This window comes from Nelumbo nucifera, chromosome 2 (genome assembly GCF_055504915.1).
Source record: "Nelumbo nucifera cultivar China Antique chromosome 2, China Antique-T2T, whole genome shotgun sequence".
Classification (NCBI taxonomy): Eukaryota; Viridiplantae; Streptophyta; class Magnoliopsida; order Proteales; family Nelumbonaceae; genus Nelumbo; species Nelumbo nucifera.
The window spans coordinates 41,334,086-41,358,955 of NC_142650.1; the positions used below are offsets into that span (position 1 = coordinate 41,334,086).

Sequence of the window (24,870 nt, forward strand, 5' to 3'; positions counted from 1 at the left end):
TATCTTGTTCCTAATCATTATACAAAATTTGAATGAGTTAAAGCAAAATTTGAACTCATAGAAAATGTAAATGGTTATAATAGATCAATCAAATAATCTGTTACACAAACAAAGACTAATATTTAACTTCATGTTTAATGTTTAAAAGAAATATTCAGCTAGCTCAAAGTGGTAATAATGTAAGTTAGGTGGGCAATAACATTGTTACTCCACATATGTACAATATTGTCACCAACTTATGTTACAATACTATCTCTTGTACTCTGCATAGACGGCATAGTGCTGGTAGTGTTCACTAGGGGATGTGTCGATTCTGGTAAAATTTCATGTTGCTACCCATGGAAGTGGAGATAGAAATATGTTGTTGAAGCTATCTCTTGTACTCCACATAGTGCTAGTACATAGTTGTCAAGGTGATGCCTAGGTGACAAGGCGCCCTTTGAGGCTTGCCTCGCCTATTTTACAATACATAGTACAAACAGTTTTGTACTATGTATTGTAAAATACTTTTTTATTCTTTATTTTTTGACATTATAATTATAAAATAGGCACTATTAAGCTAAAATATTCATTTTGTGTGTTTATATACTAATTTGTTTTTATTATTTTCTTATTTGTTAGGATTTAATCAATACAAACATTGCTAAATGTTGTATTGAACCCTCAAAGACTTTAAAACCTGAACCAATAAGTAAGGAAGAACTGCTACTACTTTTTCTTTTCTTCTTTTCCTATAACAAAAATAAGGGTTCAGCCCCTTTTTTTTTTGAATTTTCTTTTCATCACCCACCTAGGCGACAAGGCGCCCCCCTGATGCCCAGCCTCACCTTGGTGCCTTGAAAACCATGTGCTAGTAGTGCTCATTGGGGATTGTGTCAATTCCGGTAAAATTTCGTGTTCCTACCCATGGAAATGGAAATATGTCGTGAAAATATTAGGGAAATTAGGGACATTTTTAACCACTTGGGAGTTTAGGTATAGGTAACTTAGGATAGAAGAATTTGTCTTTGCTAGGTAAATGGCTTTGGAGATGACCTTTGTTGAGGGGGAGACTGTGGCAAGAGGTAGTTGGCAATATTCATGGATGTGTAGGAAATGGTTGGGGTGCTGGGGTATCTTCAAGGGATACTATGTCTTTTCCTTGGAAATCCATTTGTGGAGTGCTCCCTCAGTTTCTAAGCCTAACCAGGTATGATGTTTGCTCTAGAGATCAAGTTCTTTTTTTTTGATCAATAACAGAAACTTTATTAAGAATTAAGAAGCTTTAAGTACAAAAAAGGGGGAGACAAAGAGTCTTATCTCCCCATCAGAAAATTACAATGAAAGAAGATTAAAAAATAGCCCAAAAATAGCCTCCCTATTCACCCCTTGCTTGGCCAACCCATCTGGTTTGGCAACTCAACCCTTAAAGATCTTTTTCCTTCCTTGTACTCCCTTTCTTTATTCGAAAATAATCTATCCATTGCTTAGTGTCCTCCTCCTCTTTGACTGGGTTCAGTTGGAATTTGGGCCTAAGAAGTAAATTGAGAGACCATGAGTTTGAAAGGGCAGCCTTGCTTTTACAAGTTCTCAATTCTGTTTTTCTGGATTACTCTAAGCCAGATGGTCGTATTGGACTCTGCATCAAAAGGGAGTGTTTTCCTGTGCCTCCTTCTTCTCTTCTTTGTGTTCAACCCCTAACTCTCAGTCATGCCATATAAAAGAAATTTGGTCCAAATCCATTCCTCCCAAGGTTGGGGCATTGTGTTGGAAGTGTTTCATGTAAAAATTAACGCTTTGGATATTTGCAAAAAAGAAATTTTTTGTGTCTTTTCTTGAATTGGTGTACCCTTTTCAAAGAAAATGGAGAAAGCTGTTACCACCTTCTAATCTCCTGCCCTTTTGTTGTAGGTTTTTGGGAAAAGATTTTTGGTCTTTTTGGTAACAGGTGGAATGTGCCTCTGCAGATTGGAAGCTTCTTTGACTCTACAACTTTTATTTGGATGAAGAGGAGAGGTAAAATCATGTGGACGTGTGCTCGGGCTGCCTTGATTTGGATGATGTGGGAAGAGAGGAAGAATCAGATCTTCGATGGGAAGGAAAGGAATGAGGAGGCAGTGTGGGAATGTTTAATAAATAGAGCTATACATTGGGTTAAATCTTAGGACATTTTTTCAGACTTCTCCTTTCGATGATATGTGGTTAAATTGGGAAGCTGTAGCATGAATTTCTATTGTGAAGGACAAACCAGTTGTAGCTTGGAAACCTCGGGAGGAAGGTTTTTATCAAACTGAATTTTGATGGCAGCAGTCTAAGGAACCTAGGTACATCTGGTATAGGAGTTCAGAAATAATGGGCACATTGTTGCTATGTTTTCAGGTCCTGTTGGAGTAGGGGATTCAGTGTTTGCTGAGTTCCAAGCAGTCTTGCAAGTACAGATTGCTAAAGATATAAACTATGACAGATTGTTAATTGAAGGTGACTTTAAATTGACAGTAGGGGGGCTGAAGGAACTGGAAACATTGATGTGGAAATACAGGGGAATCAATGGAAGATTTAAATTGCTGTTTAGAGACATGACAATTATTGTCCAATGGGAAAGACAATCAGCAAATGGGATGGCTGATTATTTTGTAAAACTGGGGGTGCATAAGTCTGAACTTTTCTGGCTCAATTGTAATTATGTTTTTATTGGGAGCGACTTCTCGTTCCTTTGTTGGGTTGTTTGTGTTGTAATACTTTATTTAGTCTTAATAAAATTTCATTACTGGTAAAAAAACAGATCATTGAAAAGTAATGGCTTTCAATTGGCAAGTATATGCTACTTGTGTCTTGATAATGAGAAGATGTTAGACACTTATTCATCCCATGCAAGGTGCCAATTTTCTTTGGAGAGCAATCATGAACTGGTGGAAGAGGTTAGGTGAAAGGGAGAGCGGTCATAACCAGGATTGGTATTGGGAAAAGATAGCAGTGCTTAAATGGAAAATTTGGAAGAACAGAATTGGTATTTTTTTTTTAAATAAGTCTATCCCCCAATGATCATCGGTAGAGCTAGAGAGTCAATGATGGAATATATTAATAATCATTTGGAAGTGAAAATAGTCAGGACACTCAGATCCATCTGAAACAATGGATCCATGTTAAATGGAAACCCATAACGTTTGATTGCATTAAAATTAATTTTGATGCCTCTAGGAAAACTAGTGGGGTTTGCTCAATTGCTGTATTGTTAGAGATTGGACGGGAAATACTCTTAAAGTTAAAGCTAAGAAAATTGGCCTTGCCACAGTTAACATAGCAGAGGCATGGGCAGCTCTTACTGCTGATAAGCTAGCCATCAAATTCAAAGAGAAGCTAATTCAGATGGAAGGGGATTCCAGACTAATCATAGATTGTTTAAAGAGTAATATTGAAGTTCCATGAAGAATCAAGAACATCATCAAAGAATGCTTCCAATTGCATGGAGAGTTCAAGCTGAATGTTGTCTACTCTCACATGTACAAAGAAGCCAATCAGGCCGCTGGTTGGCCAGTAAATTTTGGTTAAGGCTGTAACTGGGCAAGCACAATCTGAGCCCAACCCGGTCCAACCCAAGCTTTTTGTATAGACTTTTGGGTCTTGATTTTGGGGCTGTGGGATGGTTCTGGGCCAGAAAACTTGAGCTTGACCTAAACTTAGGTTGGGTTTGGGTTGAGGCCTTAGGTAGCTTGAGCCCGGCCCAATCTAACCTAGGCCCGACCCAACCTGAGACCATCTGAACAAATACATACATATATGCATTTTATTTATATAAAATATAATTTTCTAATCTATACTACTATTAAAAGTGTGAATGAGAGTGAAACTTTTGTTTGACTAAAATTCCCTAATTTTTGAATTTGGTCCCTCTCTAATTGTAAGGACAAAAATATAATTTGAACAACCACTTTTCTCCTCATTCAAATCCCTCTCATTAAGTTTTATATTTAAGGTATTATTTCCCATCAACATTCATTGAATCCTATTCTTGATTAGAACACCCCTATTTTTGAATTTGGTCTCTCTCTAATTGTAAGGGCACAAAATGTAATTTGAACTACTACATTTCTCTTCATTCAATTCCCTCTCATTATGCCTTATATTTAGGGTATTAACCCTCATTCTTTCATTGAATCCTGTATTAATTAACCATATTAAAGAAAAATAAGCGTGACAAAGAATAATTGTTTTTATTGGTTATAGAAATAAAACATAATTTTTTTTTCTTTGGTTCATTGAGCAACACAACAAGGGGCAATCCATCCCCATACCCATTACCCCCAACCTTGGTGACCATTGATTGGAATCAATCCCAAGTCTCTGTTGGAGTGAGCTAGCCAATGTACCAATTGAGCCACTCATTAGTTGATATACAAATTTAAAACCAACCCCAAAATGGAGCTTTTTTGGTAACTACCCGAAAACAGAGTTATTTTCCCACTTGGTGGTGAGTCAACAGTTCAACCTTTTGGATCAAATGTGTCAACCCTTGATGTCATAATTTAATAGTAATAAGAATTAAAAAAGATGAAAACATACAAAAGTATAAAGAATACAAAAAAATTTGTAGCAATCATTTGGGCACATCTCTAATATCATATATTCATTATATTAAATAAGAATAAGTGTGACAAATAAGGATAATTTGTACAAGCATAGAAATATAAAAAAATTGTAGAAAATTTTGAAAACATATTATTTATTATCATCACCATCATCATTAAAAATTTCCATGTGCAAAGCACGTGCACACTTACTAGTTATATATACATATGTATATTCATAGAATGTGTATACATACATTTGTAAATGAGACATGCAGATATTTTCAATCAATTCTACTCTTAAATTGGGCCATAAAGCTTAATAAAAGATGGCTATACAAAAATATGTTCATAAATTTTTTTCAAACCTGACCAACCCACCCAAGCTTGGCCCAACCCAACTCAAGTCTGAGCCCAGCCCGAGTTGTGTTGGGTTAAGCTCTAGTTGGACCAGGTCCAAGCCTGAGGTTTGCACATTTATGGTTGGGCTAAGGTTGACCTTCATCCCGATCCAACCTGCCCAAGTTGCACCCGTAATTTTGGTCATGTTTCTGAGTTTGTTGTTTTGTTGAGTTGTCCTTGACTCCTTGGTCTCTGAGTTTTATTTGTTTTTGTGATTTCTGGGGATGCACTACTCCCTGGCATTGTATAACCCTTTGTTTGGTGCTAGGTGTTGGGGAATAATTGAATGGTCAATTATGTAATTGTTAATTTGTTTTGATGCTGTATTGTAAGGGTGCTAGTTCATCACCCTATTAACATTGTACTTATTTCTATTAAAATTTCTTTCTATTTACCATAAAAAGATGGGATACCACTCTTCCTCTTACCCCACCTTGAAACATATTAAATGCCCTTTTCTATTGACTTTGGGCACTAGATAGCTTAAAACATCAATCACATGGGTGAATTGTGAGGGTAAGTGGGGGTGGGAGCAGTGTTATATTGTGCATCAGTCTTGTACTTGTGTCTTTTCTGTAGAGATGTAGAACATTAATGTGGTCCCCACTACTGTTTGTCTATTTATGTTACTTAGTGGTAGTTGTTAATTATTTTCTGTTTTCTATTATTTCTTAGCTTATGTTAAGCAGTAGGGGTAATTCTGGTTTTTTACCCTATTTAAACTATTAATATAAATATCTGAGTGGGGCGACAATCTAAGTTATGGCCCACACTCTTTTTGACTTTCTACTCTTCATCTTCTCCTTCTCTTCTCCTCTTTATTCTTCTTCTCTTATTCTCAAACTTTCTTTCTTGTTTGTTGTACATTACGACTAGGACTGATTGCAGTCCTAGTAGACAACTTGGTATCAGAACCAACCTAGGGCTCCTCATGTGAGTCTAATCTGGCCGACTACATGAGAACTTCCTAGGGTTGGAAGTTTCAACAGAGATAAGTCAATCGACTGATTCTTGGAGATTGCTAGCAGAGCGCAGCAGATGCCCAAGGGATCGTAGAGCCTTGGAGGGTGTCCAGTGATCGGAAAGAATCGGAAGAAGGGAAGAAACTTTAAGATTAGGGTTCAGACTGTGGTTTGGAGGTGGCGGCCAGACTTTTCTGAGTGAGTTTGTGTTTGTTCTTGAGATTGACCTCAATCAAAACCTTTTTTGAATAATCTGGAAGGTGCGGCTGGGAGTTTTCTATTTTTCTCATGATTGTTAGGGTTTTCTCTTGACGTACGCCCAGTTCTCAGTTTAAAACCCTAAGTTTATGACTGTTGCCAATTCTTGGGTAACAGTTAGACCTGTTACAGTATTTCAGATTGAGTAATATTGTTTTCTGGAAAACTATTAGACCTGTTTCAATATTTCTGGGTGGTTGCCGAACCTATTTCATCCTTCTAGGTCGGTTGTTAGCAAGTTCTTGGTGCAATTACACCTTTTTAAGCACTAAAAGGGGCTTTTTTGATCAATCTCTTGAAAGGGCTGGCAGGAATGGAGTTTAAGAATCAAGGGGAAAGTGTTTTGGGGGCTGGTGGTTCTGGTTACATGACTGAGAACACATTTCAGATCACCACTGTCAAATTTGACGGATCAAATTACTTGGAATGGGCCCAGTCAGCCAAGATGGCTGTTGGGGGTAGAGGAAAACTGAACTATTTGTTGGGGGATGTGAAGGAACCAACTAAGGAGGACCCAACCTATGCCAAATGGGTTCAAGAGAACTATTTGGTTATGACTTGGCTGTGCAACTCCATGCAGCCTCACATCAGCCAAAACTACTTGTGGGCAAAAACTGTTAAGGAGATTTGGGGAATCATGAAAGAAACCTATTCCCAACCACTTAATGTTGCTGGGGCCTATGAGCTGGAATGTGAAGTAAACAACCTTAAGCAAGGAGAGAAACCGGTCTCAGTTTACTTCTCCACTTTGAAATCCTTGTGGCATGAAATTGACCACCTAGAGACAATTGAATGGGAAAGTCAGAGGGATGCCCAAACTTACAGAAAACAAGTTGAAACCAATAGGTGTTAGAATTCCTAGCCGGTCTGAATTCTGAATATGATATTGTGAGACAACAACTCCTCACCTGAGAAAGTGTGACCTTGTCACAAGCCTACTCTTTAGTGCATAGTGAAGAAAGTAGGAGAAAGGTTATGTTGCAGCATCAGCCATTGGAATCAGCCTTAGCAGCAGTGAAACCAAAGTTTGGGGGTGACAAGGAAAGGGATATGAAGAAGGAAGATAAGAGGGAGCTAGTATGTGAATATTGCAAGAAACCAAGGCATACTAAAAGACACCTGTTGGAAGTTATATCCACATCTAGTTCCAGCAAAGCTCATAAACAAAAGGGGAAATGCCAATGTGGCTGTTACTACTGATGGTGCACCATCATCTAGCACAAGAGCCACATCCCTAGACACCTTAGCTACTGTCCGAGCTGCTCTGACTCAGTTGGAGAGTGAAGTTGGGAATTCAGCACCATTATCTCAGCCACTAGTCACAACATCTCTACACTCAATGCCTTTCTGTACTTTTTTCCATTAATTCAAATTCTTTGTTATCAAAAAGGTCCCAAGTAAATATCAAAAAACAATATTAGAAATTTCATGTTTTCTTAATTGGCTTAAAGATGATTCAGGATTTTGATTATACTTGATTTAGTTTTTACTCATTTGTTATTTGACATGGAAGTATATTACTGATTTTAGAGATTATGGAGGTAAAATAATAGACCTATACTCAGAACTAATTGGCTATGGAAACTCACAAGAGCTGAGTTAGTGGAATTGACTCCCAAACAATTGTAGGATGCCTATACTGTTTCCAATAAAAAAAATGTAGGATGACTAAGAGAAAGGGAGACTGGTCTATGGATCTGTAGAAGCATTTTAAGGGAGATAAAACAACTGACAGCAGAGTTAAGAATCTTCTACAAGTGGAGACAAAGGGTTGCCAACAGGTTGGCATATGGATTAACTAAACAGGGAACAAGCTTTTTGGGATTTGGTCCAATAAGGGACTTGTACAAAATGCATGTGTTGGGTGTCTAGTAGAACTAGCCCAAATGATGAGGGGTGTTTCTGAATAAGACTATGCACATAGAATTGTTTTGAAACAAATAATAAATATTTACAGTTATAAAAAATGATATTTATCTACCATCAACTTTCTAAACAGAAAATATATGCTAACCATGTGTTAAACTTTCATGATATGCCTATACCTCATACAAGTTTTTCATCCATGTATTGACACTTTTTAGTTTTTAATTAATTTATTATTATTCTTAATGTACTGGAATTTTTTTGGTGGATACAATTGATTAGTTGAAATGAAAATAAATAGAAGAAATATAAATCCAATTTTATTTTGGATGCATTACGTAAGTTGCTTCTGCTTCAAAAGTGACCTGTCTCCATCCATGGGCCAGAAAGTTACTGTAATATTTCCTAAGTTTTTCCTTCTGCATTCTAAGCAGGCAACAAAAGGAAGAAGCACTGAACTTCCGTATTACTAAATCCGCTGAGGTTGGAGAAACTGAGAAGGTATGATGCTTGTAGGAGTTTCTGATTTTTCTTGTTAGAGAATTGTTTGAGAACCATTGGAAATTAGACAATTAATATGTTGATTTGCAGAGCTAGATTAAGATGTTGAATTTGGGTATCTATAGTAGTTCTTTAATTTTTAAAAAAGCAAGTCAAACTTAAGCTTTGGCTTTAAGGGTGTCAATGGGGTAACCAATTACCCAGGTTTTTTTATCAATAAATAAAACAGAATCATTCATTTTAAAATGAAGAAATACAATGAGGAGGGGAGAGATAAACTCTCTTAGCTCTCCCTTAATAAAAAAAACCCATGTTTACAACAAAGCCCAAAAAAGTTGGTTCCTTCCCACCCCTTGTTTAGCCAATGCATCAGCAAAGGAATTAGCATCTCTTTTCACCCATTGTAGATTAACCTCCATTCCTTGTGATAGCCACTTGATCTTCCTTTTTCTGTTAATGTAGCCCCACCAACCAGCATCCTCCTTCTTTTGCAGCCAACTTATAACTAGCATTTTTTTGATCAATAACAAATAACTTTCATTAAGAATAATATTAAGTGGAAAGGAAAGGGGAGATAAACTCTCTTAACTCCCCAACCAAAAGAATCAAAAGCAAAGCATCCCTATTCATCCCTTGCTTAGCTAACTCATCAACAAAAGAGTTGGCACTTCTTTTAACCCAATTGAGCTTAATCTCAATATCCTTTGCCATCCACTTAAATTTCCTCTTTTCATTGCTACAGTTCCAAAAACCAGTTATCCCTTCCTTTAGCCAGCCCACCACCAACTTGGAGTCTCCTATAATCAGTTTAGTAATACCCAAATCCTTGGCTCTTTGTACACCTTCCAAGGCTGCCATGATCTCAGCCCGAAGAGAATCACACTCCTATTGGACCAGAAAAAAGAGCAATTATGTTTCCTTCCTCATTCTTTAGAACTCCCCCAATGCCCGAAGGCCTTGGATTCCCAACAAAAGTTCCATCAAATTCAACTTGGTAAATTCACTAGGACTAGGAGGAGGAGCCCAAGCATGTAAAGAAGGCACCACCACAGGAGCTGACCTTGCAACCTCCTTTTGATTCCTTAGCAAATCATCAATTGAGAGGTCATTAAACAATACAGCTAGTGCACCACTCCACTCAGATGTGAATCACCTCCAAGGCAGATTGTAGCCCTCTTTCTTTATCTGAAAAGATTCTTAAGTTCCTTTCTTCCCATAAAGTTCAGCAAACCACAACCCTTACACTTCTCCGCATAATTCTCCCTCTTTTCATTGTGCCATCTAAAAAACATTGGGGCAAACAGACATTGCACATCTGGCGGGGAGTCCACCTACACCAAAACAAAGAAAAGAATCATTCCCAAATACATTTAGCAAAATTGCAGGAGATTAATAAATGATAAACATCTCACCTTCAGCTTTGCATAGAACACACCAATGAAGAGAAAAACAACTTTTAGGCCTCTTTCACAAGTGTTGATTCTTTCCAATAATATACTAGCTTTAAATCCCCTTCAGTTGTCAGTTTGCGGATGTGCAGCTCCTTAGCCTTTTGAATTCCTTCCATGATAGCCATTATTTCAGCCCTCAAAGAATCACCCACACCAATTGGACCTAAATAAAGAGCAATAATTCTTCCTTCATCATTTTTGAAGACTCCTCGAATGCCTGAAGGACCCAAATTTCCTTCACTACTTCCATCAAAATTCAGCTTTATGAATCCACCAGAAGGTGGGGATTAAGATGGGCCTAATGAAGGCCTTGAGGGGAGCTGAGTCAGCTACTTCCACTTTTTCATCAAGTCACCAACTGGAATGTCCTCATAGAGTTTCAAGGACTTCACCCAATGCACTACTCTAATAGTAATGGCTTCAATAAGGGAATCCCTACTCCTCTCCTTTTGTAAAAATGTTCCTTGATTCTTTTCTTCCCAAATTTTCCAACAAACAGCCACCCTTGTACACCTCCATAAACTTTTTCCCCTCTTATTCATCTAGCTAACAAAGGTAGAGGCAAACATGCATTGTACATTTGGTGGGGGTTTCCACTTGCACCCAAACAAAGAAAGAAACCACTCCCAAATTGAAGATGCAAGGGGTTAGGAGATTAATAAGTGATAGCAAGTCTCTCCATTGTTCTTACAAAGAGAACACTAGTGGGGGGATGAGCACCCATTAGGTCTTTTTCTTTGAAGTAAATCGTAGGTGTTAATTCTTTCTAGAAACACTTCCGAGTAGAAACCTCCTATCCTAGGCGGAATAGGCTTGCTCCAAACCTCCTTTATAGGAAAAGGTACTCCAAGGCGACCTGAATATATTAAGGACAGAAAGAATGAGGTACAAGTAAGGGAACCAGAGGAGGAAAGAGTCTAAATCTAGCTATCCCTTTTTGAAGGATCCAAGAACTCCCCTTCAAGACCTTGGAGCAAAGTCAAAACACTACTTATTTGAGACTCATCCCTATGATTGGAAAGGGCATAAAGAGAGGGGAATTATTCCTTTAAGGGTGAATTATCCATATGCCTTCCATACTTTCCTTGATTACTAGGGTTTGGGATTTAAAAGGCATGCTTAGGCACACAAGTGAGGCACATTTTACGGTATGCTCCTCACCTAGGCCCCAGGAGCAGCACTTTCAAAAGGCATGCACTTGATGCACCTTGCACTTCAATCCAAGCTCCGCCCCTGGATCCCTGACCAAGCCCCTTGAGTTAAGCCCAAACAAGTCCATGTTAGGGTCTTAAATTCTTAATCCGTACAAAAAAATGATTTTATAATTTTAATTGTCTTTTAAAAATATCCTTTATGATTTTTAATATGTTTTACATGTTATGCTCATGTATTTTAATTTGAGATAATAGGTTTATTCTTAAACATTTATTTTAAAATTTAAGTGTATATTTTTAATTAATATTATGTTTAATATTTTTTAATTTTTTAATTTGTGAATTTTTGGATTTTTTCTTGCATTTTTTTTTGCATCTTGCTTAAAAAATGTGCATGCCTCGCTTGTGCTTTTTTGCACCTTGCGCTTTTAAAAACTGTTGGTCCATAGACATTACGCTCAATCATAATCAGTTACAATTATGGCCCATACTTTAAAGATCCATTTATTCTGGACATGGTTGGTAGATAAACAATATACATATGTGAGTATCGAGTATGTGGTTTGTGATCGTTCAAGGAAGAGGAATAAGAGAGAAGAGAGAAGAGAGAAGAGAGGAGAGGAGAAGAAGAAGAAGAGAAAGATGAGAGTTGGCGGTGCCTGACCTCTCTTTTTTTTAAACTTGTATTATAACAATTACAAGAAATTGCTCATAGGTCCCTGGTGGCACACCCTAAACAAAAGAAAAGAACATGCTGCCAACAGTCTTAGCTGACAGCATGGTAACAACATAATTAAAACTAACAACACTCCCCCTCAAGTTGGGTTGAATATCTATCATGCCCAACTTGTCACATAGCTCATTGTGCTGCAGGTGTGGAAGCCCTTTTGTGAGAACATTTGCAAGTTGCTCCTTGGATTTGACATAAGGGGTTCAAATTTCTCCCTTTTCCAACTTTTCTCTTATGAAATGCTTGTCCACCTCAATGTGCTTGGTCCTATCATGTAGGATTGGATTACTAGCAATGTTAATGGCTGCCTTATTGTCACTGTAGAGGGACATAAGATTGTGGATTATAACCCCAAGTTCTCCTAAAAGGTTCTTCAGCCAAAGAACTTCAGCCACCCCGTGTGCCATAGCTCTATACTCTGCTTCAAAACTTGACCTTGCCACTACACTTTGCTTCTTACTTCTCCATGTCACTAGATTTCCTCCTACAAAGGTACAATACCCACTTGTGGATTTTTTATCATCCACAACGCCTGCCCAGTCAGCATCTGTGTAGACTTCCACCTTCAAATCATTATGTTTGCTGAATAGTAACCCTGTTCCTGGATATTTCTTCAAGTACCTAAGAATCCTCTCTGCTGCCTCCATGTGTTGTCTTTTAGGGGAATGCATGAATTGGCTTAGGACCCCAACTAAGTAAGCAATGTCAGGGCGAGTCATGGACAAATAAAGCAACCTCCCCACTAGTCTTTGAAACTGTTTCACATCTTTTAGTGGTTCACCATCACAATTTCCCAGTTTGTGGTCAACATCCATAGGGGTATTGACTGGTTTTGCACCTAACTTGCCTGTATCCTGTAACAAATCTAGGATATACTTCCTCTGAGAGATGAAGATGCCCCTTTTTGAGCGGGCAACTTCAATTCCAAGAAAGTACTTTAGGAGACCCAGATCTTTCACTTCAAATTGAGAGGTTAGGAATTCCTTCAAATTTTGTATTTCTGTGCTCTAGTTTCCTGTAATGATGATATCATCTACGTACACTATTAACACAACCACTTCTTCTTGATATCTCTTCACAAAGAGAGTGTGATAAGACTGACATTGTTTAAACCCCCACTTGTTGAACTACCATATGAAATTTACTAAACCACGCTCGAGGAGATTGTTTTAGGCCATAGAGCGACTTTCTTAATTTTCACACCTTACTTTCACTTCCTTTTGCACAAAAACCAGGGGGTTGAACCATGTACACCTCCTCCTCCAAATCTCCATTTAAAAAGACATTCTTAATATCTAGTTGATGCAATTTCCAGTCAAGGTTTGCAACCAATGATAGAAGAACCCTTAATGAGTTCATCTTGGCTATTGGGGCAAATGTCTCATCATAGTCAACACAATAAACTTGGGTGTACCCTTTAGTTACCAGCCTTGCTTTGTACCTTTCAACTGTCTCATCTTCCTTGTGTTTCACTATAAACACCCACTTACACCCCACTGGGTCTTTCCCTGTTGGAAGATCCACCAACTCCCATGTTTGATTCTTGTGGAGGGCATTGATCTCCTCCTTCATAGCATCTGTCCATTCAAGGTATTTTAAAGCTTTTGTCACGTTTCTAGGTATGGGGATACTATCAACTGCAAATAGGAAGGCACAGTGAGAGGGAGAAATGTGGTAGTGCATGACCTGACCCCTTTTCTATGAGCAATAGGAATGTCAAGGTCACCCACAACTGAAACAGGGGCTATGGGATCAATAGGTGTTGGACTTACCTCCTGGGAATCAGATAGTGTTGGTTGCTCAATGTTTGGTGGCTCCACATCCTTGTCACATTGCTGATCTCTACAACGTTGACATTGCAAGACATGAAAAGGAGCGAGATCTGGAATAGAAGGAAGGGAGACTTGATGCACTTGAGCCTGCTTCTCCTCTTCCACATTACTCTCCCCCCTGAGGAGAATCAGGGAAAAACGGTTTAGACTCAAAAGAAGAGACATCCATGGAGACACAGAACTTATGGCCAACGGGATTAAAGCATCGATAACCCTTTTGCGAAGAGGGATACCCCAGAAAGACACATGGAATAGACTGAGGATCCAACTTACCATGGGATGGGGACAAGTCATGAACAAAGGCATGACAACCAAACACCCTCATGGGAATTGAAAATAGAGGAGACTGAGGAAACAATAATTGATGAGGGGCCTTGTAATTTAACACTCTAGAGGGCATGCGGTTTATGACATAAGCAGCAGCAAGTACAACATCAACCCAAAATCGTTTGGGAACATTCATATGTAACATCATCCCTCAGGGGCTACCTCAAGGAGGTATCTGTTTTTTCTTTCTTCAACACCGTTTTGTTGTGGTGTTCTTGCACATGAGCTTCTATAAATCGATCCATGGGAAGCAAAGAACTTATTTAGCTCACCATGGAAATATTCCTTCGCATTATCGGATTGAAAATCTGAACTTTCACATGGAACTGTGTAAACACCATCCTTTGGAAATTTCTTACGATCTTTGGGACTTTATCTCTGCTACGCATGGGAAAAAAACCCATGTATAATGGGAGAAATCGTCAATCAATGTGATAAAGTACTTATACCCGCCCTCCGAAGTTATGGTAGTAGGCCCCCACACAATAGAATAAACAATATGGAAAGGGAAACTTAATCTTTTATTATTTGAAGAAAATATTGTTCTACACTGCTTGCTCAATTGACACATTTGATAATGGAAATCTGACACTGAATAGGACTTAAACAGAAACAAAGACTTTATTATTTCAATGGACACATGACCTAACCGATTATGCCACAAAACAATTTGACCCTTATTTGACTGACTATGAGACTCTGAAGATGACACCGAGAAACCATCTTTGCTGTCGGGAGTGTAGAAACCATCCATTAAGCTTCCTTTACCAATCGTCCTCCCAGAAGTTAGGTCCTGAAAAATACATGAATCAGGGAAAAAGGTTACACTGCAGTTTAATGAATTTGTGATACTACTAATAGAAAGAAGGTTGATAGGAAGATGAGGGACATGCAAAACATTGTTCAGGTTAAGTCCTTGAGGGAGGAATATTGATCCCTGACCTGCAATGGAAGAAAAAGAGCCATCTGCAAGTCTCACTTTATCCCTTCTTGACAAAAGGTTATAAGAACTGAATAGGTTTGACTTACTAGTCATGTGATTAGAAGCCCTTGAGTCAATGATCTAGGGGGAATTTGTGGCTGTGGAGACATGGAAGGCAAAAGCTGCATTACCTGATGTAAACGCGAATGAAGTAGAAGGGTTATCAGTGGTTGATCTGTCCATCTGGCGCAAGGCCCTACCATATGATTCCAAGTGACTACGGAAGGAGTTCATAATGTCTTCCTTGGGGTCAGAACCAATGAATTGTTCTCGAGCAGTATCAGTTGGCACCCCAACAGACTGAGTTTCTTGGGTTACTACATTTGCTGTGTTGTGAGTTGTATTAGGCTTCTTCTGACTCTGTACCTTATCCTGTTCTTGGTTGTTTACAACCCACTTTGGTCTCCCATGGAGCTCCCAACATGTGTCACAAGTATGTCTTGAACGATGGCAGTGAGTGCAGAATAACTTATCCTTATCATTGGTTTTCTTGGAATCATTTTTCTTTCCTATATTATTTCCACCCATTGCAACTAATGCTACCGGTTGCTCCCCCTCAGTTGTAACCATCACACTCCTACTTTTCTTAGACTAAACAAGGGCATACACCTCTTGGACTGAGGGTAACTCTTTACTTCCTAAAATCTGAACTCTTAAGGGGTTCATATATGGGGTTTAGCCCCAACAAGAAGGCAAAAACCCGCTGCTGAGAAACCAGCTTCTTATAGGCTCCAGCATCATCCTCATGTTATCATTCTATAGCTTGATAGTGGTCCAATTCTTTCCACACTGAGGTAAGAGCTGAATAATAGGCTGATAGGCTGCGGTTTCCCTGTTTACAGGTTGAGGATTCAGCTTGTAACTGGTAGATCTTAGCAAAGTGCCTTTGCTTTGAATAGGTGGTTTTGGCTTGTTCCCATATCTCATTTGCAGTATCTGCCAACATAAAATTCTTTTTCACATCAGATTCCATGGTTGCAAGAAGCCAGGACATCACCATACTGTTTTCTTGGTCCCATCGGTCATGTTCAGTAGTCCCACTCTTGGGTTCTTCAATCCTTCCATTTATGTAATCAGTTTTTCCCCTTGCTGTTACATAAAGTTTTACACCTTTGGCCCACTCTAGGTAGTTCAGACCATTCAAAGGAGTGATCGGCATAGGGAACATCATGCTTTCAGTCCCCATACTTGCTGTACCACAGGTTGATGTAACCCCAGATGATGCAGAATCATCATTCGCCATTTTCAAAGGCAGGTCTACAAGCCAGAACAAAACACTGCAGGTGCACAAGACCAGTACTCGCACCAGTACTACTTCTAATAGTCACAGTTAAGGCATAAGCACCACACCCTACTTCCGAAAGCATATACACACTTCTGCAGCACATAAACAGTCCAGGAAGAGAAGAAAACTGCTGTAAATTCCACACTTCACACACTGATTTTAGCACATACCTGGACACAGGGGATTACATACCCCTGTACAGCACCTGTACGAAGGTGCAAAAACATAACCAGACCTTTACAGCATCAGCTGAAGGTCAAAAAAGGAAGTTTTTTGGGCTTCACAGCATCAGTCGATGGAGCCAAGCCTTCACAGCACCAGCCAAAGGTCACAGCATCAGCCGAAGGTCAAAAAAGAGGTTTTTTGGATCTTCACAGCATCAGTCGAAGAGGACAAGGAAGCTTCACAGCATCGGCTTCCACCAGTTAGGGTTACCTTGGTGCTACGACCAAGGAAGAACCCAGAAGAAGTAACAAGAGATGTTTCTGATCAGTCCGATTTGAAGTTTTTTGTCTTCACAGTCCAAAACAAAAAACTGACGCCTGGGTTGAGTGAATACTCCTTAGCGAAAAGAGAAAAAAAATATTGTCCAGAATCAATGTTGCTCTGATACCATGTGATCGTACAAGGAAGAGGAATAAGAGAGAAGAGAGGAGAGGAGAAGAAGAGAAAGATGAGAGAGTTGAAAGATGAGAGCTGGAGGTGCCCAGCTTCTCTTTTATTTAAACTTGTATTATAACAATTACAAGAAATTTCTCATAGGCCCCTGGTGGCACACCCTAAACAAAAAAAGAACATGCTGCCGGCAGTCTTAGCTGACAGCATGGTAACAACATAATTAAAACTAACAACATGGTTCTTTATATTTATGGAAGGGAACCGATTAGTCCATTTATTGCCTTCTTTTTTTTTTGTTACATGCATGAAAAAATGTGTACTGTTCTCCACAAAATGTTGGTTTTCATATACCACATTTTTACTTATTATTTGGAGTGATGAGCCTAAAATCCCCTGCATCATAATGGTGAAATAACTGCATTTAGAGTTGGTGTCTAGGTCACAAACCTGAACCCATTACACCCCTACTTGGTGGAGGTTCAAGGAAAATTTCTAAGCCTGTTGGAGGGCCTGAAGATGCCTCTTGGTGGTTAAATTTTTTAACCCTTCAATTAGTGCATGAAAAGGAGTTGGTCTTTTATGTGCTTTGTATATAATATGTTATTAAGTACTAATTTCATTCTAGCAGGGGAGTGATTGAGGAGGATGTTGCCTATAGAATTAAAAGAAAAATTCTGGAGTTTATATGATAGGCTAATACCACATAGATTAAAAGGAAAATTCTATGAAATAATTGTACGGCCAGCTATGTTGTATGAAGCAAAGTGTTGGGCAGTCAAGGAACTTGTCCAGAAAATTAGTGTGGCAGAATTTACAACAGTGTCCTAGTAGTCGACTATTAGGAAGTCTCTTTGTCAAGTAGTTGACTACTAGGAACAGTATAATGATAGTAGTCAACTATTAACAACCGTATATTGATAGAAGTCGACTACTAAGGATAGTATACTTAGTAGTTGACTACTAAGGCCCAGGACTACAAACTAGGTCTCACAACAGTAAGTTTGTAACTAGGGTTATTAGGTCTCCCAGGGAAGAGGAGCATGAGATGAATCAGAATTTTCTGTGGATGAAACAACATTTCCATTGGATTAACAACAGTATATGGATGAAACAACATTTCCATCCATGTAGTTCTTTTGAAGATAAATAAAGAAGAAAATTTATTGAAAAATATAGCAAGATACAACTTCTAAGTGACAAGGAGTCACCACTCATCAAGCAAAACTGAAAATAAAAAGGACATAAAACATATCACAAATCAGATCACTAAGTCAAAATACAAGAAAAGACAAACATTCAAGGTACTCCAAAATCCACTCCAAAGTCTTCTTTGCTGAGGCCTATGAATTCTGGAAGTATCATCCAATTATCTTTTAATTGACTAATGCCCCTAATTCTCCGTTGCTTTTCAAATTCCCTTCAGAAATTCTTCTATTTCTTTCCTTACAAACCTCCCAGCACACTGGAAAGGGGATGCAACTCCAAATAATTTTTTCTTTAGCATTCCCCAAGATTCTTGGTCAGCTTCCAAAGATCTCAGTATAACCATTGGGTGCCCAACCAGCCATGTTCAACAGTTTTAAGTAGGCCCAAATTCCTCTCACAACGCTGCATTGGAACATCAAGTGCAGAATATTTTTCCTCAACCATAAATAGCACACTTCTGTTTGGGAACTGAAGGCCTCTTTTTTTCAACTTATCTTGAGTGAGAATACTTGCCCATTGAAAATTTGAAACCAGCCAAGCAAAAACCTCCACTCTTGGAGGAAATGGTTTCTCCCAAACACCTTTTATTGCATTGGGCTCCATCTGATTCCTAAGAAAAGCATTATAACTGTGAACTATCCACTCTTGCATTCCTTCCACCATTTCAAATCTGGCCATCCATGTAGTCTCTAGAAAGCCTCGGTATATCATGGTTTCTTATAATATTTAAGGTTAACATCATCTTTATGATCTCCTGCCTGGTCAGATTTTTCATTGTTGGCTTTATTACTAAGCAAGATACTATATCCGAATGCGCAACGGAAGGCAGCATGACCATCCTTCACTTTGCACCCTTTAGAAATGCATATAGCTAAGACTAGTGTTTTTCCTTTGCTCATAATCTGAATGAGTTATTTCATACTCCAAGTTCAAACATGCAAGAAACTCAAATGCCTTAGTAATACAACTCAATATGATTCAGGAGGAACCTTGACTTAATAGACCATGAAATCATTGGTTGTTAGACAATGTATGCCCTTAGCTCCAATTAGACTGATGTACATAAACATTTATTAGTGAATGAATAAAGTACATTATTGTTTCATGTTCTTATTGGTGTGTTTTTGTGAATTATTCCTTAAATTGGACACTTATGAGACTTGTGTTAATTTAGAATGTTTTCAGGCATTGGATAGACTTAGGGAGTTTATTCTGATAAGGCTGACACTGGTGTGCTGCTGAACTGGTGGAGCAACTTGTCTCAACTGTTGGGGTTAGACTTGAAGCACAACCAGTGGTTGTTTAGAAGAAACACTAAACCTGGACCAATTTCTAGTTATGCCCTGGACCTTGGAGGTAGATGGGAAAAAACTAGAAAGTTGCACTTAACCCTAAACTTGATTATGATACTATACTAGGTAGGGCTGTTCACAAACAATGCCAAACCGACCAAACCGGCCCGACCCAACCCGATTTGGCCAGTTTTTCTTCACCACTGGTCAGTTTTGGGTTGTGAAGAGGAATAGGCCGATAATTTGGTTTGGGTTCGATTTTCATGTGTGAAAACCAAAACTGAACCGAGTTAGTTTCTGATTTCCTAGTCTTTCGCTAACCAGGTAATCCCTATCCTAGTTTCTTCTTTCTGGTTAGTTACTTATTTTTAACATTAAAGAACAATTAAACATTACTTATAATTACTTTTGTCTTTAGGATTGTTTACCTTTTTTGAGTAGGAAATTTTACACCAAATATAGGGCTGTTCACAAACAATGCCAAATTGACCCTTCATGTTTGGGTCGATTTTGTTTAATGGCAGGTCGGTTTTGGTTTGCTCTTTAAGTAACCCAACCAGGTCGGGTCGGTTGAAAAAAATCTATTAAACCATCCCAACCCGACCCGTGAACAACCCTAATACTAGGTATTGGATTGAGCTGCCTTTGATGTGCCAACTAATGAGATCCATCAAGGGTCAAATACTTAAGCATGTTAGGGCAGTTTGGGAAATTACTTGACTGGGTGATCATAGTGATAGGATCGACCCCTTTGTCAAATAAAGCAAATATCATGCTTTACACTCTCTCTAATGGAAACCTAAACTTCCGGCAGTGGATTTCAACTGTATTTGAAATCTGATTTGCAAAATATATTTATATGCTATATTATTATTTTATGAAAAAGGTTTTAATCCCGGGATCCATTCAAGAGAGTGTGACATTGCATTTTGTAGTCAGGGAAGAGGTCCTTCCATGTGGCCAGTGTTCTAATGATTATGGACCGAGAGGTTAGCTATAAGAGGCCATTACATGGCTGATTACCTGATGGGCTTCATCTTACATAAGCCCATTATCCTTGGGTCTTCATAGGGTGGCTGAATCCAAGGATCATTTAGGTGTAACTGTTGGGTCCAAACTGAACCCAAGCTGATTGGGTCAGGGGTCCACTACCCCTGAGTAGTGAATTCGGCCTAACCTCTACTAGAGGTGAGGCTGAATCCTTATGGACTTGTGTGAGACCTTTGTGGGTCCCATGCCATACAATATTTAGGCCCAAAGTGGCCATGAAACACCTTGGGGCATGAACCATTAGAGAAAATGGGCCTATGGCCCATTACTAATATGATCACTTAAGTGATCACATGACAACTTGACTTGGGTTGAAAATGGGCATGGATATGGGTATGGAGCACTTATCCTCTTAAGAAGATAATGCTTATCAATTAAAGATAAACTCATGATCCAAATTTGATTTGGATCAACTTTTAATTAGATCAAGAGAGTGCTCTATATAAAGGAAAAAGAGGGGAGAGTCCAATTCAGCTAATTCTCTCCACTCTCTTGTTCTCTTCTCTTCTCCCTTGCCTTCCAGAAACCCTAAATTCGACCTAGCTTTGATAGGCGACGATTTCTATCAGTCCTCTGGTGTGTTTTTGCAAGAAAAACATAAGAGTATATCAGGTTCACATACCCACTTCGATCCAAGCAAGTTGGAGACTGTTTTTTGTTGAAACAGTGTTGCTGAATCTGCTTTACATACACACTGTGCCATCTTCAGTTGGAGGCCGATTTTGGGACTGATATTGGGCGTGAACTACTGCTTGTGAGCTGCACACTGTGGTCTCCATATCAGGTATGATCAATTTTAATTTGGGTTTCAAATTTGGTCTGGTTTAGTGCAAGATCGACTCCAAAATTTTAGATTTCAAAATCACCCGGAAATTGGTTCCCGGGTTAGGTTAAAAAATCTTTGAAAATTCAGCCAGCCACCAAACCTGATTTCTAATCCTTTCAACATTGGTTTGTTGTAGCAAGGAGCTTAGTAAATAAGGTAAGGGACCATCTTTTCTGTGCTCATCTGTAATTTCTTTTTGTTCTTGAGGCTGCATCTTATGCCTCTTTTGGGAAGCCTTGTCTGTATATTTTTTGATCTATGATTTAATCAATAAAATTTCCTTATATCTATCAAAAAAGAACAAAAAAGACCCATGAGATTGTTGAGATTTCCAGTGCCTCATCACCTCACATGAATCACTAGTGAGATCCACAATTGATGTTCATGGCATCCAGCATCTACATGCTCCTTTTACATCCCACAATACATGGATCCTTATTTTCGTGTTAATCATGGGGCCCACAAGAATTCCTTAATTTGGCATTCTTAAGGGCTATGGCTTGGACAACATGACATGGTGCTATTCTATGGGGGTCCATATATGAGCTGCATAAACAGTGGCTTCTGTCCAACTATTTATTTGTTTTTTATTGTTTTTGGACACAGGAACCATTACTTGGTGTGAGGGTAAAATCTCAGGCTGTCAAGCGTGAGAGTGTGATTACGTTTGAAAGCAGCCACTTTGTGCTAAAATGACAAAAGGTTAGGTTTATGCCCATCCTCCCCTCCGAAGACCCTCCGAAGACCCTAATCCAATACCTAATATTGAGTAATTGCCTTCTTTTACTATTTTTGGATTCTTTGGTTAATAGGGGGTTTAGATGTGTGGTAAGTGTTTCATTTCCTTATTTAGAACCTGGGTGCACTTACAAATTTAGTTAGGTGTACAAATTGTTGCTTTCCTGGGCTTAAGCTAAAGTAGGAAGTTTACTACTATGAGATTGTAAACATCCCACATTGTTGGTGGTGAATCAATAATGTGAATTTAGAAATTATTTTAAGATGTGATGTCTTGATCCCTTGTGCATTGACCATTTAAGACTCAAAATTATATCCAAAACTACTACTCGAGTATGCTCTCTCTTTAAAAATTGAACAGGTTTTCAGAACAGCCAATATTAGTCCAATGTGCCATTGCATTATGGCTTTCTTTCTTTCAATGTTATGCCATTACAAGTCACACTGTTTCTACATTAGATTGGATAATTATTATAGGGCTGTTAATATAAGTATTGGTTAGATTGATTAATCCAAGGCTTTGATCTCTATTCTCCAATAATGGCTGTACCCCCATTTCATCCTGCATCATTTTGCCACAAGGTTTATGCTCTATGAGATCAAGAGGTCCTAACGTGCATCATCATGTGCATACTTCCCTGCTACAAAGATATTCAACTCCAGTGTGGCTTCATTTTTTTCTCCAAGAAAGTAATTGTGATTCCCTCTTCATATGTATGTATGTAATAGTGCTTTAGTTAAGAGAATTTTGAATCATATCTAGATTCTCATGAAAATAAGAGACCCTGCATCTAGCAGCCCTAAATGTTTGTAAAATATAGCTATTTGGGGTGGTTTTCTGAGCTGTCAAGGGTGCAGCTGCCTTTAAGCCAAGAGGTGGATTGTCAGAACAAGCATCCCAAGAGCTTCAGTGTACAGCTGATTTTTGCATAATCTAGGTTTAAGTGGATTGCTACCACCCCCACCCTTTAGCTCATTAGCTGTCCCAAATGGGCCCTTATATGTATTTTAATAGGTTCTTTTTCTGTTTTTTTTTTTTTATATGATCGAGACTAGGTCCTTTTTCTTTCTTTCCACCATGTAAGGAAAATGTAGGTAAGCCTTTATTTTCTTGTCCATTTTCCAGGAAATAGCTGCTGAGATTTTAGCTCTAGAGAGGCAAAAGGATGAACTTGAAGCTGAGTTACAAAAGGTAAATTTTCCCATACATACACTTCTGGAAGATTTGGATGTTCAATACTCAATTTTCAAAAAAGAAAATCAACTTTTATTGCCCAACTCGTTACAAATAAATAGTGGTTTTCCATTGTATTTTGCCTTGTTTTCATTTCAATCATGATGGTTGTTTTCCAGTCCTTGAAAATTCCACTATTCTGAATATGGTCACGTTTATTTTGATCATTAACAGTGAATTTCATTGATAATAAAAAGTAAGAATATACAACACTACTTTTTGAATAACTTGGAAGAGAAGGACAACTTGCTAAACAGTCGTTGACCGAATAAATTTGAATTTATGACACAATTACATCTGTGTATTGGCTAGTTAACTTTTCCAGCATATGAAATACATCTGGACTCATGACTCTTCATACCTTGCATGGATTTGTAGTTAATAGTCGTGGATTCATCACCATAATCCTCCATGGTATAACTTTATATCATTGGCCCCCAGGATCACTTTTTTCTAACACTAGTGTCTCCTTTTTTCTGATCCATAGCAGAAAACTGTATTAAAAAGCAGAAAGAGGAGAGTGTAAATGTCTGACATGAGTAAATTGAAGGAAATAAAAGAAGGATAAAAAATCCTTGCAAAGCCAGACCAAATAACAATAGCATCCAGATAGATAGTTCCCCCATATAGATCTCTCCTCCCAATCCCTCCCTTAGCTGGAGAATCTACTGTGAAGTTGGTTGATTCTGGGATGCGTCTAAATAAGATGTTCATCATGGAAATCAAAGATCTAAATTCTCCAACATAATGATGAAAAGCCCAGGGAACAGCTGGAGGCTTCTTCACCTTCCATCACTACTGTGAGAGCCCAAGAAAGTCATCAACTTGAGTCCTTGGAGGAATACAAGAATCATAGTTCTAATAGAAATGTCTGACTTGTCAACCTTTGGGTCCTTGAACAATGTTTGCACATACCAATCAAATATGCTCCACAATTTTGCAGCTTGCTTGTATCTGAAATGTTTTAAAATGCGGAGGCATGACACAAGCACAAGTAGATGTGTAGTTCAGAATGCAAACGCAAGTTAAGTTGAAACTTCTAATAATAAACCATCATATTCAAATAAAAGCAGATATTGTAAGCATCATAAATAAATAAAACTTATTTCAATTGTCAAATTAATAATTCAACAAGCACTAAAATAATAGATTGAAATTTGCAACTTGCAAGTTAAAAAGATCTTTGCTTCTTTCCAATATAAGACAAAAGGCAGTGAAAACACTAAAAAAATTAAGTAATTAATAATCCAACTTCAAGAATTATCCACATGTAAGTCTTTCTTTAATCCTTCTATTTTTAATTTTTATTTTCTGTTTAAATTTTAAATAAAATTGATAATGAACCATTGAAGTTATATATATATATATATTGTCAAAAAACAGATAAAAAAGAAGCTAGTAGTTAGTGGTTAGCATTAAGCATCAAAGCACATACCTGTAGCTGCAGGTTTTGTGCCGTTGGATTTCACAGAAAGCAGATCCGTGTACGGTCTTCCGATATAAAAGAGAGTCTGAAGAAGAATGGGCAGACCCCTGTTTTGTTGTCAAAGTTAGAGGGGAAAGAAGAAAAAAAAATAATAAATATATGTACCTGTAAGTAGCTTGAAGAAGA

The 24,870-nt window shown here is 38.2% G+C and overlaps 1 protein-coding gene across 5 annotated transcripts in view; it reads left to right on the forward strand.

Annotated features, from left to right (window-relative positions):
• LOC104599246 (uncharacterized) overlaps positions 1 to 24,870 on the forward strand; it is a 73,211-nt gene that overhangs the window by 36,786 nt on the left and 11,555 nt on the right. For 4 of the 5 annotated variants that reach the window (XM_010261707.3, XM_010261708.3, XM_010261705.3 and 1 more), the window contains 3 exons: positions 8,467 to 8,533; positions 21,170 to 21,244; positions 23,151 to 23,216. In XM_010261707.3, coding sequence (XP_010260009.1) covers positions 8,467 to 8,533; positions 21,170 to 21,244; positions 23,151 to 23,216 — 208 coding nt within the window. The remainder of the gene's footprint in view (positions 1 to 8,466; positions 8,534 to 21,169; positions 21,245 to 23,150; positions 23,217 to 24,870) is intronic. The other variant, XM_010261706.3, reaches the window with a different exon arrangement.